The sequence below is a fragment of the Paramacrobiotus metropolitanus genome, unplaced genomic scaffold (assembly GCF_019649055.1).
Source record: "Paramacrobiotus metropolitanus isolate TYO unplaced genomic scaffold, Prichtersi_v1.0 Parri_scaffold0000008, whole genome shotgun sequence".
In the NCBI taxonomy this organism is placed as follows: Eukaryota; Metazoa; Tardigrada; class Eutardigrada; order Parachela; family Macrobiotidae; genus Paramacrobiotus; species Paramacrobiotus metropolitanus.
Window position 1 is genome coordinate 2,187,316 of NW_026570228.1, and position 13,353 is coordinate 2,200,668.

At 39.9% G+C, this 13,353-nt stretch overlaps 2 protein-coding genes across 2 annotated transcripts; one reads left to right on the forward strand and one right to left on the reverse strand.

The window, feature by feature from the left end:
• Positions 1 to 672: 672 nt before the first annotated feature.
• On the reverse strand, positions 673 to 4,924 carry LOC129582707 (uncharacterized). The gene is made up of 9 exons (XM_055474303.1): positions 4,475 to 4,924; positions 3,346 to 3,596; positions 2,888 to 2,946; positions 2,713 to 2,785; positions 2,575 to 2,647; positions 2,242 to 2,487; positions 1,780 to 1,888; positions 1,174 to 1,550; positions 673 to 1,035 (listed from the first exon to the last, which is right to left on the reverse strand). The coding sequence occupies exons 1-9, from the start codon at positions 4,712 to 4,714 to the stop codon at positions 895 to 897; spliced, it is 1,569 nt and encodes a 522-aa protein (XP_055330278.1). The 5' UTR covers positions 4,715 to 4,924; the 3' UTR covers positions 673 to 894.
• A 1,556-nt stretch (positions 4,925 to 6,480) lies between these two features.
• LOC129582705 (corticotropin-releasing factor-binding protein-like) lies at positions 6,481 to 13,261 on the forward strand. Its single transcript, XM_055474300.1, has 7 exons — positions 6,481 to 6,875; positions 8,072 to 8,141; positions 8,611 to 8,771; positions 9,346 to 9,553; positions 10,742 to 10,953; positions 12,545 to 12,656; positions 12,767 to 13,261. The coding sequence occupies exons 1-7, from the start codon at positions 6,789 to 6,791 to the stop codon at positions 12,916 to 12,918; spliced, it is 1,002 nt and encodes a 333-aa protein (XP_055330275.1). The 5' UTR covers positions 6,481 to 6,788; the 3' UTR covers positions 12,919 to 13,261.
• The last annotated feature ends 92 nt before the right edge of the window (positions 13,262 to 13,353 follow it).

Below are 13,353 nucleotides of genomic sequence, written 5' to 3' on the forward strand. Positions count from 1 at the left end.
GTTTTAAAAATGTAATAAAAATCAGCAGCAAAACATTATCTACAGAACGATATGAATTACGAAGCCGATTTAAACCGCGCGATTTGCACGGGGTCTGTCATTCGATACACATCTTACATATCAAAGTCAGCAGCAGAGCCAGCAAAAGTTTGATTTGAGAAGAGTAGGCAACGGTGGCTCCAGATGTCACGGATCATTAGAGTAGGTTTTTCCTTTGCGTCATAAATTTTCAGAAAATCTGATTGTTCTCCAACGTGTGGAATAAGAACCGAAGACAAAGCCGCAGGCGACGCCGAGCTGCGGCGCGAGCGGGGCATCAAGTGAAACATTAATCGTGGCAATTTTTTGCACGGATTGCATTCCGCTTTCCCACCATTTCCATACTGATATTTTCGGATTTAAAGGGCATGGGTGGAAAAATTATTTTTACGGGTGGGATATGCAGAAACCAGAAACGTCAAATGAGCAACATGTGCTCCATAGTTCTGAGTCATAGTGCTGTTTCCGGCATCCGACCTTGGGAATTTACGACTGCTCCAAGTTTGTGACGTGGCCATGAAAAATTATTCGCACATACAATACAACGCATGATACGAAAAGTTAACCGTGATATTTTTCATCAAAAAATAAATAATAATAATCATGATATCCTTATGATTTTAAATCGTTCCTATTCCGTAGCCGGTAGCCTATATATTGCGCAATTTGCGCGGGGTCTACTAGTCTTGCTAATAATTTATAAACCACCAAGATCATTGTACGTGTATAATCACTACACTGTATATTACCATTTTGCATTTAGATAAAATTCGAATCAGCAAGAACTGCGAACATGCAAAAAAAGCTAAAAACTCTGTGCTATACACGGCGCGAAGATTATTACAAACATCACAATTAAACCACCGAGACTTTTTGCAAATTGGCATAGGGCGCATCACGATGGCCGGGAAAATCAGGCGAACCACTCAACAATCCGCGTGCTTGATCGGACAATGCCGTTAAATAGTTCTTTTTGTGAGGATGATGCGCAGCACCCTAAAATATTTCCAAAACCATTAACTTTCAGTTCTGAAGCCTATTCGTATAAATGATATGAAAAAGAAAGACAAAACTATGCTATAAAAAAACACGAACAAATAACCGAGCAATTTCAGTTGCCTGGTTTTTATTAACCTTTTCGAACCACTGGATGCCTTCCTCTACTCGTTTCCGGTACACCAGAAACTCTCCATACAGTCCGCATAAGTCCGCATTGACCGGGTTAATATTGGCCGCTTTCTGAAAATGCGCTTCCGCTTCGTCATAGCGTCCAGTAGCAAAGTGCATCTTGCCCAGATTCAAGTGCGCCACCAGGAAATCCGAATCCAGACGGACGGCCTCCAGGGTGGCGGCGATACCACTGATGAAATCACCTCGAGCGGCATAATTCTCCCCTAAACGATTCATGTATTCGGTATTGTCCGGGAATGTCTCGTGCAGTGCCAGCAAAATAGAGAATGCCTGCTCCAGTCGTGCGCGCTCATCCAGGCGATCATCACGGTTTAGTGATTCTGAAATCACGGCGAAATGGCAATGTACGGCTTAGATCATCTTACATAATTACAACACATGTCGAATGAAACGATAATTAACGTTAAGTACAGTAGCTTTGTACTTTCAATACAACTACGCAAACAAAATTATGATTTCCTGCATATAATTACAACGCATGATGTAAAATGCTGATTAAGTAGCCTTGTGATTGCAATACAACTGCGCAAATGAAATTGCCTCATTCACCTAATAAGCTGCTCATATTTCCCAGAGCAGTGTCCTGTGAAGTATGATTCAGGAATTGCACAGAAACAGAGGCGTCGAGATTCACAAAGGCGCTGTACCACCAACCGGGCTAAAAAAATAAATAGAATCAAGTATGTACTGTACAAGTACACTATTTGTAATCAATCGAGAACGATCTCTAAATGTGATCGCATATTGGATTCTTAATAAAATGATATCAAAACTTTCAGATTATAATCAAATTATAATCAATCGAACATGTCCCAATGTATTTTCAGTTATACGTTAATGTAAGTCTCAATGTTTGAATATTAAAGTACAAAGCAAGACCTGCAATATTACTGCATAAACAATTTAAGAAAATAATATTCATGGAAGAGACTATTGTAGCCTCGTAAACTAGTCCAAATCACATTTTTTTAATTTTAACAACTGTTAAATTCGATTTTGCGTGTTACGTACCACATACAGGATATCACCGGGATTCAGAACACATTCCATTGGTTCTACTGCACGCGAATAAAATGCATCCAGCCAGTGCGTCACCTCCACACCCGGCCAGTAACCTGTGATGGGAGTGACCTCGGGCGCGTACAGCACCCAACGCTGCCGGCCCTGCAGCACCCCGGTCCACATGTCGGTCTGCCGAGTGAAGGCCACACCGGAACCGGAAGCTCCCACGCCGAAGGATCCATCCGCGAAACCAGACTGCAAGCGAAGATTGTCGGCCAATCAGACGGATTACGCACGGTCTCATGTTACACGTTTCCCATATAATTCTGACGACGTATGTACCGTTGCATTCAGGAATTTCGGAATCTTCAGGGTATCGTTGACGGTGTCCGGTGGAAACTTTGCGTAGGCCATACTGCAAATAGGTTTGTTCTTTGATTTAAGGTATCTTTTGCCTTTGTACAGATAGTGTCTGCTTACAAGGAAGTATTGCGTTTCGTAGACAGAAAATCATATACGAATTCTGCCAAGGACATGTCCGTATCGGTTTTATCTATGAAACACAATTAGCTGCATCAGAATGTTAATATCATCTGAAAACTTATACAACTGCAAACTGCAAAGCCACTACATTTCACACTTTTACACTGCTTACCATTTGCGTAAGCCAGGTCAATGCTGTTTCCATATTCGACTTTCACATCTCCATACTTCCTGCCACAACAAGCAAGAAAAGGTGTTAATCTCAAAATGATCGATAATAAAAACGCTTCAAAAACCGAAGCAAAGAGGTCAATAATCTCATATTCGGACTCACATAAAGTCATGGTCAGATTACGCTAAATCGTATATCTGTAGAAGCTGTATTCCAAAAAGCACAGTGTAGTTGTACGTAAATCGTTCATAAAATTCAAAATATTTATGAAAACTCACAGAAACCCATTACAAAAATAATTCGTGAAAAATTGCATACCACAGCAGAATTAAGCAATAAAAATCCACTGATCAGTACGCTACAACTGTAAAGCAGGTGCAATAGTACAGCATCAGCTCAGCTTTAACGCTTCATGTCTAACCATAAGGATACAGGGACAATTAAGAAATATTCCTTACTGCAGCAACCGGTTTAACGACCACACTTCCGGTTGGCTCCACGAGGCGGGTCCATCCGGAAACTGGATGATTAGCGGTTTCATGTGACGATATTCCCGGTGAAACTTTTTGGAATTGATCTTGCTGACGGGTTTGCGGACAATGTTGCATTTTCCCGAAGAGCCGCTGTCCATGGTGTTTCCGGTGGCTGCTGCCTTCTTCGGTGTTTCCTTTGGCAAGCTGGCCGCCGAGTGATGCTTCCGGCTAACGAACTGAAAAATATGAAATACATATGGTAAACTGCGAATAATGCATGAAGAATGTAACCGGAGAATAGATTTCACCGACGCACAATATGTTTCTGTGGGAATGCATGAAAGAAGCGGGACAAAGTATGGCGCGTATGGTGAGGATTTCGTACTGACCGGCCTCGCAAAAACAGCTTAAAAAACCATGAAATTACGGTATGCTGGTATACTTATTCGGTGTTGTGAAAAATCGACTGAATTACATTTCTCCAGACATAATTATGAATTTATTACCTTAACTGAAATTCAAAGTACGAGTAGTTGTCATTTCAACTGTTTGTTCATTTTTTTTGTAAAACTAAAAAACAAGGCGGCATGCTGGAGAAGAGCAAAACAGAAGACTACAATCATAAAATAATAAATAAAATCAAAAAACCATGAAATTACGGTATGCTGGTATACTTATTCGGTGTTGTGAAAAATCGACTGAATTACATTTCTCCAGACATAATTATGAATTTATTACCTTAACTGAAATTCAGAGTACGAGTAGTTGTCATTTCAACTGTTTGTTCATTTTTTTTTGTAAAACTAAAAAACAAGGCGGCATGCTGTAGAAGAGCAAAACAGAAGACTAAAATCATAAAATAATAAATAAAATCAAAAAACCATGAAATCTGGTAAATTGTTATCAAGGAAGTTAAGTATTATACAAATTATTAAAAATCACTGTTTCCAGCATTATGTAGTAGATTTACAAAAAAAATTTTATGCGATTTCAGTTTAGAGTGAAATAGGTGTGTCTGCGTAACGATCGTTTTCCCGCTTAGCCGCTTATGGAAACTGAGTAGCCCGTTTCGTCACTAAACAGCCAGAAAAGTGAAAACCCAACGAGCACTTACGTCTGTAGTGTTTGCACGTCCATACGCTGGCAGATGCGCCGAGGAACTGATCATTACGTAAATACCCGCGGACAGACACAGCACAGCCAGAATAAACTGCGTACTGGACATTTGATAAGCAGGAACCTGCTGAAAGTCTTTTTCTTCCGCGATCACTTCCTCCGTTTGCATATCCTCGACCACGTAATCCTGGCCGGTAGGATCGCTTTCCGATGGACGTCGAGATCGTTTTTTCCCCATTGCGGAAATGCTTGAAATAACCCGTTAAGTAAAAACGATGGACGCACACTTGTAATTGATATGATGAATAAAAAAATGGGAACAACGAAGGGATTTCGTATTTCACTGGCAAAATTTAAAAAAGTAGTGCTTGACTTTGAGTCTGATCAAGTTGTTTGTTGACTGATAACAGGCAAGTGGAAATTGGTCAGCGGAAAAAAACCGAAGTCGGATTAGTTCAACATTCCAAACTGATATCGATGCGGGCGCGGTCCGGTCGGATTGTACTCGTACGAGCGTTACATCATCAGACTCGTCACTAAATACGTGTGCGGTGTGCCGCTCCACAATTCCTATTTCGTTAATTCTTACCTTTCGATTAAATTATTAAATCATTAATAACGGTTAAAGTTAATAATTAACAGCAATAAAGCGGATCTGTATAATAACTAGACTAGCTAGAAAAAATCTCAAGTTAATTATTGTTTGTTGTCCATAACAAAGATCACCAAATATTGTGGAATTCGGGTTCTCCTATAGAAGTACCTTTTAGATATTCCAATTACATTATTATACTTATCAGCGGTGCGCAAAATTAAAAAACAGGGAGTGCTTATGACCTTGTGATAACAGACTGGTGCCGTTGCGCATGCTATTAATTTAGTGCTTAAACCGCCAATAAATTAGTATACAGGAACTGTAATTAAAAATTTTTTGCTGTATTTATGAGTGTACAACGTGCATTTATAGTACATAATTAATAATTAATTTACCGACATTTTCCATAAAACTGCCACGCCCGAGATAGATCTTATAATTATTCATTTTAACAGTCAAAATGGTAATTAAGTAGTGGCCGGCGAAATTCAATATGACGATGTCTAACATAATCATTCTACGTCATCATTTCGAGTGTCTCACCCAAGTAAACCTCTTATAACGCATTTCCTCACTTTGTCTTCCCTTCTGTTCACCTCTTGTATACCATTCACAAAATTCATAAGCGGCGTAAAAGATCCGACCGTATTGTAACGCGCCGGCGCCCCGCGGGAGAAAGGGCACTTCAGATTAAAATTATTTTCCTCCAGCGATGACGAAATTCCCATCTGCCTGTTTACTACATACGCGAGAACGTTGACACTAATGCTTTGCGTTCCACCACGTTTATGGGTGGTAAAAAAATACCCGCCATTATGACAATAGTATAATGAAATGTTCCCGTCTGAATGGGCCATCATGAGCGTGATACAGCCGGAAAAAGCGTATCATGCGGTGCCACTTATTGGTCAATTTACGTAAAAGTAATTGCTGCCGGCTTTGTCGACAGGACGTATCGCAGTATGTATAATCTTATCGATTCCGGTATGCAGGCTGTTACAGCACTGTTAAATTGGCCCCAGTGTGATTAAACACCGCCGACCGACACGTACCCGCCAGTGCGTAAGCACCACTGGGAATCTGCGTCGGGAAATCAGTAGCGGGATGAACGCTCTGTTCCTCTTAATTGGCAATGTACAACGCGTACAGCGGTACTTGTACACGTGTGATGTACTTGTACATGTGCGGTGTGTCACTAATAAATACATATTAAATCCGAGCGGCACGATGGGCGTCGGTACGTGAATACTATTGCGCACACACGGATGTCGTACTCGTACAGCTGCACTTGAATACAGACAACGGCACTCGTACACGTACACCGCCGGTTGCAGTGGAAGTGGACCAGTAAACCAGTGTGGATCTTCCCAATTACCGCGATCTGGCAAAAGGAGGAAATGTGGTGTATAAAATGCTATGTATATATACAATCCGGCAAGGGCAAATGTTTTTGTAACAAACCCACATTTTCATTCTGCTTATAACTCCTGCTGGTTTTCACTGGCTAACTGGCTTCCATTGACCTAGAAAGCCGCAGTAGCAATAGTCCATAATTATATTATTCTGTTGTTCTAGCATAATAACCTTTTTGCCAGCCGACAATCTTTTTATATTTATACAGCGCCGTGTTCGCCCAGTGTTGTCCGGTCCGTTTGTATCCGTGTCACAGTGTGTAATCATAATATTTCATCGCACAAGTCTTTACATTTCCTGGATCATGATGTACGGACGCATAGTAGGGTTATATTCGTCGTTTATTGGATTATTACTATTCACCGGCATACATGGAAAACCTCTCCTTCAGGTAATCTATTTCTTTCTCTGTGTAGCTCCTGTAATGTTTATACCGTGTATAATAATTTTTCTTACGTTATCAAATAACATCTATTTTCCGAGCGTCAAACCATTACCTAATGTTCTCTAACGTGAACTATATAATAATTATACATATAGATATGCGAAAATCACTTCCGTATTTTACTGTGGGAATTTACCAAGGACTCGAAATCGGTAAAATTGTTTTCATTATTAATAGTAAGATCACATTTTCCAAGTGGAAGCACAGAATTTCTAAAAATATATAGATTACCGATTAGTAATCAGATCCAGTCATCAATTACACGAGACACAATTTGGTGTTAATCATGCTACCGAGTGACACGGCAGTATTTCGGCAATACTTTTGTATAAGCGGACTTGATCCGCCGGTAACCACAGTAATTGTAAGCACAGAGCATGTATACCGGCGTATAAAGTTAAGGTGAAAAAAGTCGTCTATATTCAATCCATGCCTTTATAATTATTTATAAACAATCTGATATTCTTGTATAATACTCGAATTTCAATGTTCCTGGAGGCAAACCAGCGGTATTGAATACTATTGATGGTTGCCCAAGGAATTTAACCACACGCAGAGCTCTAACCCTACCGTAAAGAAAATGTGCACACTAAATTGGCGAAGGTCACTTACGATTACAGGTGAAGCGAAAAAATTTGGGCTATATTTAAATGGTTTTTATGCAATCTACAATCACGCACCTGGAGAAATACGTAGACGGAAGTCAAACATTGCAACACCTATCCAAACAAAATCCAGACCGCATCGAATGGCTTTATGCTCAATAGCATTATTGTTCTACTCCAGTTTTTACATGTCACATCCGTAAAGCATAGCCGGATAAAATGAAAAGTCGCTTTTTTTGGATGAAAATTCGACAAAACTATAGCTTGTGCTTGTGATGGGCGCATAGATGGATGCTTTGCAGTTTGCAATGCAACAATTACTGAAATCTTCGGAGAAATCTTACATGCAACTATTTAATTTTATTAACAGTTATTTTTATTTAACAATAGCCATATATGTGCGTCAAAATAGTTAAGGAAAATGCCAGACTAAAATATTAATATGTATATGTTAAATAACGAAGGGAAACAAATATTATCATATTATATTACTAGTGTCGTTGCGCCACTTTTTAACGATTTTCTCATGTCGAGTAGACCGGAAACTGGGATCCGCTGACGATTTCAAGTCCTCAGGAAACGAAACTTGCGGAAGAATATCTTAAAGGTAAGAATAACAGTCACGTTCTTCCGGTGCCGATAAATTTATACACAGCACATGCAGCGACAGTAGTTGCGCATAGTACCGTACCGCGCATAGTATCAGTCGGGTTAGGCAAGCAAGCTCCCAGGTCTTTACAAACAGTAATCCTGTTATGATGACTACGTGATGCGCACCATAATTTTACATTAGAGTTATAGATTGATTGTATTGCAATCTGATATTAAGACAACCTAATTCCCTAAACTAACACACTGAACTAACCTGGAGCAATTTTCTTACCGAATGGTAGTTGCCTAATCTGCACTACGTCAGAATAATTTCCATGGGGTCACAAAATTACAGTGCAGAAATAACTTAATTTGAGATTTTGGTGACATAATCTTATTTGTGTCAAACGTTCCGTACAATAATATTATATACAATTACACATTTTGCCCATTCATAAAAGGGTGTATTTCTAAAAATATTGTAGATTGTTTGGAGTTTCGATTTGATTCCGGCATCTACACCGTCGAGTCGACCGGTACGCAGATTTCCACATGCGGATTGTACCTGGTGGGACCACTGGACACGCAAGTTGCCATTGATTTTATGGATTTCAATGTCGGTTGCGAGCACAAAGGTCTTATTGGGGTTGGTCAAAGTAATCTATTATGCAATTACTCCTGTTAGCTCTGTTTTTCTTTATCGCTGAATTAATTATGCGCTATACAATACTTATGTATATTTTTATTTGGTAAGTCAACGAGATTAAACCATATTTACAAAAGATATTACATATACGAGTATTAATTACGGAATTTTCTTTTACTTTCACTCTACAGTTGTCTTATATAATATTTAAGTGTGTTTACTGTTTCTAGAATTTTTTTATCACAAGGTTGTGTTTTGTTAAATTAGTATTTAGTACTTCTATACATGTTTAGTGCGTTACCCTGATTTTTAGGACAAAAATTCAGTTATATAAAATACAGACGGTTTCAGTTATATAAAATAAAAGACGTACACGATGCAACATTTTTTAAGTTATGTAAAAAATGATAATAAACCGTATGCACAATTTTGTACGAACCTGCATAAAGTCAATCATTAGGATGAGCGGCTAACCACAGGCAATACAGTCTATTCATATCTGTATTGTACGAGTACATCAGTTTTTAAACACCCTGCTTCAAAAATATCAATATTTGCTTTGGTTTTTGTTCAGGTTTTAGATGGATGGGAACAAGAAGGTTATGTCTTCCCACCTAAACACGATGTCCACGGACACCATTTGCGCTACGAGACATTCTGCGGTATTAAACAGCCAAAGGGCACTTTTCTCTCCAGCGGCAATATGGCGCTTATACAGTACCACCTGCCCACACCCGGCAACGGTTTCGTGGTGCGTGTCCAGTTCGTCAAGAATCCCCAGCGTAAGTTGTTAGTTACTCACACACACACCGGATGTACCGGGTAAAGGCCAACCGATACGCGTAAAAACTAGACCACGAAATTACCTAACCTTTGGGCTTTGGGATATGCGGATACACCGGCAACGCCCTGATGCAGGCGTTGCACACACACATCCTGTGCACAGGCAGCCAGGGCTACAATTAAACAAAGTAGGATGCGGCTGTGGTATATATGCGGCAAACAACAGACGCACCACGAATTAACAGATGTAATGGAGTCTAATTACGCGACTTTGCCTGTATTTCTTCGACTACTGCGGAGCGCGGTGACGTTGGTGGCGATCTTGTGTTGGTGTCAACCAAGTTGCCGACTGTCGACAAACAGAAATTATCGTATGCTATAACGCGCTTTCCTGCGTGGGTGATATCCGTATGACTTAAAAAACATCGCGTAAAATCAAACCTTGCTGACCACGCCAACGATATCGTGCGTATCCGGTACTTACAGTATATAATTATACGAAAGTTAGCTACAATATGTGCAACGGAAATGCAAGTTAGCTACAATATGGTCAATCGATGGCCTGGTTGACAACTAATCCAGTACCCAAAAAAATTTAGTGCAATTATTATTACTAATAAAATTTTACTAACGAAAATGCAACGAATGTTTATAACGTAAGCCGCTGTTCCATAAAGGCAAAAATTAATTTGCTGTTCGGTACGTAATTTTTTGTACGAACGCGGCTCGCCGGCATAAATACCCACCTCAGGTAAGATGTTTCGTCATTTTTATATCTATGACAGTGCGCCAGGGTTGCATTTCTCCCAGTAATTACGTCATATAGGGTCAGCGTAATTTTGTTCGTTATACGAGTAGCGTGCGATAAATCACGTTCAATATTAGAACGGCAAACTTTCGATTGTATGTTATGATGGTGTGTGACATCATTTTACGCAGTAAAAATTAATCTTTAACGGTAAATGTTCCATACTACGCACAATGCGCACGCGCAACCCTAGTCCAGCCGGCACTGGCAATGAGCACATAAAGTGAGCAACTACCGTATATTACTGTATACTTTGTGTTCGCAAAGGGCATTCACGTAATCTACATTGTACATCTCGTAAAACTTACGCGGTTTATTCCCGCCGGACAGATCACACGATATATTCTTAACCGGTGTGTTGTTTTTTTCCCATTTGCAGCCTGTAATATGATATCAATGTTTCCCGGTGAGCCGTACATTCTGCGTAACTACGGGCAGCGCGTTAACTGCAGTATGCTGACAATCAATCCCGAGAGGATCACCTTGTCCCTGGTTAATGTCGGCATTACGCCCAAGATATCCCCGGCGGCGTCCTCCACCAACCGCCTGTTACCTGACCGGCAAGCGGAAGCTGACTTCCGCTCCGCACAAGTACGTATCAAATTTGTGCATACAAATTACATGCTAATGTAATCCCGCGCACCGACGTAATTGGTAAACTTTCGTATATCACTTCCGTCCAGTGATATCAGCTGATTAGAATCGGTCGGCGTATGTACCAGGGTATTGTTAGCTGATTATACACCGCTAATCGGTGTTTGCTTTGCGTGGATTAGCGTGGCAGTGCTTGCGCAATTTCTGAAAGAAGGCGTGCTAACGACAATTTGAACAATACATTTCAAGGGCATTTTATATTTCTCCAGGGAATGTATGGCACCGGGTATAAAACCCGGTATTTATCGGAAAATGCTAATATGGACAATAAGATCAATTAATTGCACTTATGCAATTCTTTAAGGTTTAATAATTGCATAGATGCGGATCCTAACGCAGCTGGTTTAAATCCGCAGTAAAGGTCAGGAGACGTGTATAGAAGAATGAGCAGCAATTTAAATAGGAAATTTTGCGTGATTGCACAAAGAAAGCCACTCAGTATATACAATGTAGGAAAATTAAACTTTATTCCAGCCACAAATTATTCTGTATTGAGGAAGCAGAAAAGTAGTTTAGTCAAGTTTAATTTTTGTATAAAACTTTCAGAGTACAGTATGTAAAAGTGCAGTTATAGAATTAATGCGTGGACAACACTGATTTTATAACAAATTATGAAGACAGCACGATACATTATACTACGCATTTGGTTTTGGATGATGATGCCAGGCATTCCGAATATTAGGCAGTCCCTGCCGCATTGAATTCTCTCGTCAAGAGGTTCTGGCCGCGATTCTCAGAAATATTGTGCTTTGAATCTGTAAATGTGTACGTTGTAATCGTAAGGCTTGCGTAATAAAAAAGCGCTTCGATGTAAGTATTGTAACCGCCCAATAACTACACCTTATGCCGCCACATATGGCAACGTACGTTGACCTTTTGCTGCTGACCAGCACCAGTGTTAATTTACATGTGCATTACTACTGCATTATGCGCTAATTATCGGTTATTTTGCGAAATTGGCGGCAATGCTACCTGCTAGTGACGCGCATGCTCGGGATCAATACTTGAGTATGTGATCTCTCCAGCTGTTTGTTTGCCGGGAATGCTGGGAAGTTTGTGTACAATTTTCTGCACGCGTTAACAATAATCAGTTTCACAGCAGGTTCAATATTACTCAACATTAGTTAAAATTTTATAACCGAGCAGAATGCATCACACGGAAAAATTGTATGTTTATGTATCTGCGCTGTACGCAAATTTCAAAATATCATCTGATTTAAAACCAAACGGTCTTTTAATTGTCAGAAGCAAAATAAAGCATATACAGATACATTAGAGTATTTTTCGGCATTTTGTAAATATTTTCGATTCGGTCGTAACAAACAGAACGAAGTGCGTTAGGATGCTGTACTTTCACATAACTTTACGTCATTAACATATGGATCCGAGACATCTCTCTTGGCACGCAGTTTTCTTTTTTGCGTCGGAAGCCTTATTTTATTTATATAACAGGATTTATTAAATTTTATTATATGTCCTTCCTCGTCAAATCACTGATCACGTTATGTTATTTGTTGCGCATCCATAGGTTTGTAATCCATACGAGAAAGGGGATTACGTGGAGATTAAAGGCGGAAGCAACATCTCTGTCAACAATATGATCACCTTCAAACAGTTATGCGGCGCCAGCGCGGGCGAAGGTAGGCGGACATATATATGTGTGCGGAGAAAAAGGGAAAATATTTCCCCTTAAAAGGTCACACGACTATGTGTATAGCAATATCAAAAGTGAATATGTATATTGTTGTAGAAGAGACATTTGGGATATTCTGCGGCAGTACACTGGTCCGTTTGGTGTCCAGTGGTGTATACGACAATGTCGTCGTGATAGAAACCGATTCCTTGGATGAAACGGAAGCCGATCAGCCCAACAGCAGAAATAACGTGTGCCGGCTGATATAAAAGATGTGCGCGCGCACTTGACCTTTCGACTCTGTCCTTCAGTGCAGTGCGCACGAAAAACGGCGAATTTATAATGTGTATGTGGTGTGCAGCTTTGTGCTAGTCAGTCGTGCTGAAATGCGGGACATTTTACCAAAGTTGACATTTTAATTATTTATTAAACCAAATAATATCAGTGTAATACGACAAAGTAAGAGTATATGCTATGCAGTTAACATAAAACAACATCGCTGTGAGTGGTTTGTGCATGGTGTGCACTTTTTATCATGCATTCACATTCCACTTCTTGGTTTTTTCTGGGTGTGTTTGACGATAAATCGAAAATCCACTGTCCGGCATCAAAATCAAAACAAATAGTACGACTGCACACTTCGTGCTTACTATACATCTAATTAAGAACGACATAGAAATTCGCACCAAGTTGCAATTTATTTG

What these genes read in the sequence shown, in the direction of transcription:
- LOC129582707 (XM_055474303.1), bottom strand. Translation starts at nt 4,714, where the DNA reads ATGGGGAAAAAACGATCTCGACGTCCATCGGAAAGCGATCCTACCGGC. An exon ending in CCGGTGATATCCTGTATGTG is followed by an intron (nt 1,889 to 2,241) that starts GTACGTAACACG and finishes TTATTTTTTTAG; the next exon opens with CCCGGTTGGTGGTACAGCGC. An exon ending in AAATATGAGCAGCTTATTAG is followed by an intron (nt 1,551 to 1,779) that starts GTGAATGAGGCA and finishes CCGTGATTTCAG; the next exon opens with AATCACTAAACCGTGATGAT.
- LOC129582705 (XM_055474300.1), top strand. Translation starts at nt 6,789, where the DNA reads ATGATGTACGGACGCATAGTAGGGTTATATTCGTCGTTTATTGGATTA. An exon ending in AGCACAAAGGTCTTATTGGG is followed by an intron (nt 8,772 to 9,345) that starts GTTGGTCAAAGT and finishes GTTTTTGTTCAG; the next exon opens with GTTTTAGATGGATGGGAACA. An exon ending in CTGACTTCCGCTCCGCACAA is followed by an intron (nt 10,954 to 12,544) that starts GTACGTATCAAA and finishes GCGCATCCATAG; the next exon opens with GTTTGTAATCCATACGAGAA.